The sequence below is a fragment of the Oryza sativa genome, chromosome 2, assembly GCF_034140825.1.
Source record: "Oryza sativa Japonica Group chromosome 2, ASM3414082v1".
Taxonomy (NCBI): domain Eukaryota; kingdom Viridiplantae; phylum Streptophyta; class Magnoliopsida; order Poales; family Poaceae; genus Oryza; species Oryza sativa.
In genome coordinates this window covers 844,743-850,177 of record NC_089036.1, presented here as the reverse complement: position 1 = coordinate 850,177, position 5,435 = coordinate 844,743, and the positions used below count along the sequence as shown (strand labels likewise).

Here is a 5,435-nt window from a genome sequence, read left to right as displayed (position 1 = left end):
TACTATTTGCATATCTTGTTAGTTGCAGGATCAAATTGACTGGAACGCCCACATCTCATCAAGATTTGTACCTGCACAGGAGCTAAGCAGATCTCCCAGGTCAGTGTGCGATTTTTTCGTCAACAAAAAGGCATCTTTGCCCTAATCTTAATAAAAACCAATTTTCTAATGGTATTCGTCTAATCTGTCAGTTCAATAGCAAGTATAATGGGTTTCAACCGTTTTTGATGGAGATATGCAATTACACATTGGGCCTGTTGAGATTGTTGCAATTTTAAGACATAACATTGTTCGGTAAAATTGACAAATATATTATTGCATTGAAAATTTTGGCAACAACACATAATCCTAATTTACCAAATTGACAATATTACTAACTTGATTTTAACAGTAATCTGAACAACCCTTTATTTGTGATGGCAAATCCACGAAACCGGTTCAAACTAATGCCAAACTAGGAGTATCTAATTGGGCCGATTAAAAAAGTAGGTCCACATGTCAGCTGCCGGGGAGGCCACGCCCAGTAAACGGGTCCCGACCAGCCGCGAGCGGGGAGCCACGCCACCCAACCAATCCCACCACTTCACGCCGTGGGACGATCTCCGCCGTCGGATCGATCCCACGGACGGCCGCAACTCCCCCAGCACAGAGACCACCGCGATTGGTTGGGGCATCCACGTGTCGTGCTCGGACTGGTCCAGGTCAGACTCATGACGTCCCGGCCAACGCGACGGGGGCGCAACTAGATCTCGGCCCGTTCAAGTCATCTCCCCTTATAAATCGCCCACGAACCCATAAAACTCAAACTCACTTGAAGGTTTTCGGATCGCAACCCAAACTCGCACAAGGGAGAAGAGAAGAGAAGCTTCGAGAGAGAGGTGGAGGAGGAGACGAGCGCGTGGTGGTGGTGGTGTTGGCGGCGATGGATCGGGTTCGCGGATGCGCGTTCCTGCTCGGCGTCCTGCTCGCAGGTGCGATCTCCCCGTTCCTCGTTTGGATCTGTGCTTGCGCGCGCTTAGATTTGTCTATTTGATGTTGTGCTGGAGTTCGATCTAAGATGGGCTGTGAATGTTCGTTCCACTGGATCACGGATCCGGGAGTAGTTTTTTTTTTTCTCAACGAGATGGTCCGGTAAATGGTTTTAGAGTGACACTGATGGATCGTATGGATCGTGGTAGTTAGTTAGGAGATATTTGATATTTGTTTTTTTTGTACTACTTCACAAATTGAGGTGCGATTAAACTTAGATGCCACCAATAGGTGAAGGCGGCGAGTCTGGCGACTCCAAGAAATATGTGATCTGGGGTTTATTTATGATTTATCCTAGTAGTGCTCAGTGATTTTGTTGGAATTCGTTTGTTAGATACTGGTTTAATTGCAGTGATGCCATGATCTGTCCTGTGCATTGGTAGCGGTAGAGTTTTTACCTTCACAATTATGCTGAATATGCTAGTAGTAAAATATTTCTAGGGCAACACTGAATAGTTTAGAGGCGCAAAATGTGCTAGAATGGCATGAATGAAACGGGCTGCCTAGATTTTCACCTTAGAAACTTACTTGGTCTCATAATTCATGTTACTGTTTTAAAATCACATGAATTATATGCCTGTGTATATGTGTGCCAATACACGATAAATGGTGAATTGATAGAACATGTAGCTTACATACTGCCACTGCTCCTCTGTTTGCAGGATCCCTGTTTGCATTTTCTGTTGCGAAGGAGGAGACCAAGAAGCTCGGTACCGTGATCGGTATTGATCTTGGTACAACCTACTCGTGTGTCGGTGTGTACAAGAATGGTCATGTCGAGATTATCGCCAATGACCAGGGTAACCGTATCACACCCTCATGGGTTGCATTCACCGATAGCGAGAGGCTCATCGGTGAGGCTGCCAAGAACCAGGCAGCTGTGAACCCAGAGAGGACCATCTTCGATGTCAAACGTCTCATTGGAAGAAAGTAATGGCACTTTACCCTATGCTCGCTCTTATTTCCTGTTGTTGATCACTGCTGCCTGATCTGACCTGTATAATTATTCTTGCAGGTTTGAAGACAAGGAAGTTCAGAGGGACATGAAACTTGTCCCCTACAAGATTGTGAACAAGGACGGTAAGCCCTACATTCAGGTCAAGATCAAGGATGGAGAGAACAAGGTCTTCAGCCCTGAGGAGGTCAGTGCTATGATCCTTGGAAAGATGAAGGAGACTGCTGAGGCATACCTTGGCAAGAAGATCAACGATGCTGTCGTGACTGTTCCTGGTTAGTAATGACAAGACATTCATGTGCTTAGTTAACTCAAGCGGTGATTCTGTGGAAGCCATTGCTCACTTCTGCTCTTTCATGTTTTCAGCGTACTTCAATGACGCGCAGAGGCAGGCAACCAAGGATGCCGGTGTCATTGCTGGCCTGAATGTTGCTAGGATCATCAATGAGCCAACTGCTGCTGCTATTGCGTACGGTTTGGACAAGAAGGGTGGTGAGAAGAACATCCTTGTCTTTGACCTTGGTGGTGGGACATTCGATGTCAGTATCTTGACCATTGACAACGGTGTGTTTGAGGTGTTGGCCACCAATGGTGACACTCATCTTGGAGGTATGACTGCTTTTATTTGCCCTTAGGTACTAAATATCTGCTTCTGTACAACATCACAGTTGTAGAGTACTGTAGTTTGATTCAATGATTTTCATGCAACACATCATGGTAAATTGGTTATCTTATACCTGCACATTCTCATTAGACTTTTCAGTAAAGGCACGCTGTCTTTTAGAAGATTGGCACTATTCATTTGCTTTTAAACTAATGACATGCCTTTTGTAGTTAGTTGGTCGTCTTGATTATCTGGATAGTGCACTGTGATTCATATTTGACTGAACTGTCTCATCTCTTCAGGTGAGGACTTTGACCAGAGAATCATGGAGTACTTCATCAAGTTGATCAAGAAGAAGTACAGCAAGGACATCAGCAAGGACAACCGTGCTCTTGGAAAGCTGAGGAGGGAAGCTGAGCGTGCCAAGAGGGCCCTCAGCAACCAGCACCAGGTCCGTGTTGAGATTGAGTCCCTCTTTGACGGGACCGATTTCTCGGAGCCGCTGACCCGTGCCAGATTTGAGGAGTTGAACAATGATCTGTTCCGCAAGACCATGGGACCTGTCAAGAAGGCTATGGACGATGCTGGCCTTGAGAAGAGCCAGATTCATGAGATTGTTCTTGTCGGTGGTAGCACCAGGATTCCCAAGGTTCAGCAGCTCCTCAGAGACTACTTCGAGGGCAAGGAGCCCAACAAGGGTGTCAACCCTGATGAGGCTGTTGCCTATGGTGCTGCGGTTCAGGGAAGCATTCTCAGCGGCGAGGGCGGTGACGAAACCAAAGGTTCGACCTTGATCACATACATAGTCCTTTGGGTTGGTAACAACTGCGATCATCTGTCTTGCATATACTTATCGTGCTTTGATTTTGGTACGCAGATATCCTTCTCCTGGATGTGGCACCCCTTACCCTCGGTATCGAGACTGTCGGTGGAGTCATGACCAAGTTGATCCCCAGGAACACCGTCATCCCCACCAAGAAGTCCCAGGTGTTCACCACCTACCAGGATCAGCAGACAACCGTCTCCATCCAGGTAACAGACATAAGCAAACTTTCTTCTTTGAGTCCTGACATTACATCCTGGTCAGAAAATTTCAGCTCAGACCACCTAACGCCTCTGAATCTCGCCTTGTGGTGTAGGTCTTTGAGGGTGAGCGCAGCATGACCAAGGACTGCCGTCTTCTCGGCAAGTTCGACCTATCTGGCATTCCAGCAGCACCAAGGTTTGCTCATGTCCAGAAAAAAATGTTAGCTTACTCAAATGGATAAATGAATCCAGCGCCTGATATCTGTTGGTTAAACTTGCAGGGGCACCCCCCAGATTGAGGTGACCTTCGAGGTGGACGCCAACGGCATCCTGAACGTGAAGGCTGAGGACAAGGGCACCGGCAAGTCGGAGAAGATCACGATCACGAACGAGAAGGGGCGCCTGAGCCAGGAGGAGATCGACCGGATGGTGCGCGAGGCGGAGGAGTTTGCGGAGGAGGACAAGAAGGTGAAGGAGCGGATCGACGCCCGCAACCAGCTCGAGACCTACGTGTACAACATGAAGAACACCGTCGGCGACAAGGACAAGCTGGCGGACAAGCTGGAGAGCGAGGAGAAGGAGAAGGTGGAGGAGGCCCTCAAGGAGGCCCTCGAGTGGCTGGACGAGAACCAGACCGCCGAGAAGGAGGAGTACGAGGAGAAGCTCAAGGAGGTCGAGGCCGTCTGCAACCCCATCATCTCCGCCGTCTACCAGAGGACCGGTGGCGCCCCGGGTGGCGGCGCCGACGGCGAGGGCGGCGTCGACGACGAGCATGACGAGCTGTAGATGATGATGATGATGATCTGATTCGATTGATTCAAAGGAGACAGCCAATTTTTGTAAGAGATGGCCGGTTACTTTTAGTGGGGTGACTTACTACTACCTTGGGTTGGGGTTTAGGGGTAGCAAGAGGGGAGAGTTTTATTTGCAGAACACCAGAAAAGAGACTAAATCTCTCCTCTTGTTACTTGTGTTGCTCTCTTAGTTTGTTACTCTGTCGAGTGTAGAACAGCTCTTCCTTTTGCTACTTCCTTCTGATTTCCATGTGAACTGTGAAGAAGAAGAAGAAACATAAGTAAATTTTAATTACTATGTCTCCTGTCCTGTGGCCTGCTTACTGTTACTCGTAGTTCTAAATACTGCCTGCAACCATAATCTTGTAGTAGCTAGCTTCTGCTTCGATAACCATAAAAGTCATAGGGACCTAATCCATATATTAGTGTAGAGGACGATAATTAGGTCTTACTTTTTAGTTTTTATCATCAGCAACTTTCCAGTTACTGAACCGAGGAGGCTTCCAAGAACCACATCAACTGCATCTATTTTGCCCGATCAAACATGGGGATTCCTTGCCTGTCGAGTGTGAAGCAGATCATTGCAACTTGCACTTGTGTTTAGGTGATCATCGTATCAATTAATTTTCAGGCTCACCAAATATTACTTAAAGGCCGAGCTTCCTTATAAAAAATAAAAGTCAGCGAGATGATTTTCATTGGCGATAACGCGGGGTCGGAGAAGAAAACTCCGACCCTCTTTGAGTTGCCTACGCAGTATATAGTTGGTTGCATTTAGGATTTAACAACACGTACATATGAGCGTATGTAGCTTGCCATTGCAATTGCAGCCCTCTCTTCTCGGCATTGCATCTGAAACATCCATCGGTAAGGTGCTTATTTGAACTTGGCCGGTCTGAAGTTGTCAAGACTGAACTTGCACGTGAACTTTTTCCAGTTTAGATGGGCCGGGCCAAATTTACTTTAGGCTTAGTTTTCTCTCAAAACAAAAATTAGTCAGTGGGAAGATATCAAAGAAAAAATAATG

The 5,435-nt window shown here is 47.0% G+C and overlaps 1 protein-coding gene across 1 annotated transcript; it reads left to right on the top strand.

Moving 5' to 3' along the window:
• Positions 1–775: 775 nt before the first annotated feature.
• Positions 776–4,706, top strand: BIP1 (heat shock 70 kDa protein BIP1-like). The gene is made up of 8 exons (NM_001401749.1): positions 776–971; positions 1,692–1,959; positions 2,045–2,259; positions 2,351–2,593; positions 2,891–3,370; positions 3,466–3,620; positions 3,728–3,810; positions 3,896–4,706. The coding sequence occupies exons 1-8, from the start codon at positions 923–925 to the stop codon at positions 4,398–4,400; spliced, it is 1,998 nt and encodes a 665-aa protein (NP_001388678.1). The 5' UTR covers positions 776–922; the 3' UTR covers positions 4,401–4,706.
• Positions 4,707–5,435: the final 729 nt, after the last annotated feature.

Coding starts and splice junctions, on each gene's coding strand:
- BIP1 (NM_001401749.1), top strand. CDS start 923: ATGGATCGGGTTCGCGGATGCGCGTTCCTGCTCGGCGTCCTGCTCGCA. Junction 3,621..3,727: donor AGACAACCGTCTCCATCCAG/GTAACAGACATA, acceptor CTTGTGGTGTAG/GTCTTTGAGGGTGAGCGCAG. Junction 3,811..3,895: donor GGCATTCCAGCAGCACCAAG/GTTTGCTCATGT, acceptor TTAAACTTGCAG/GGGCACCCCCCAGATTGAGG.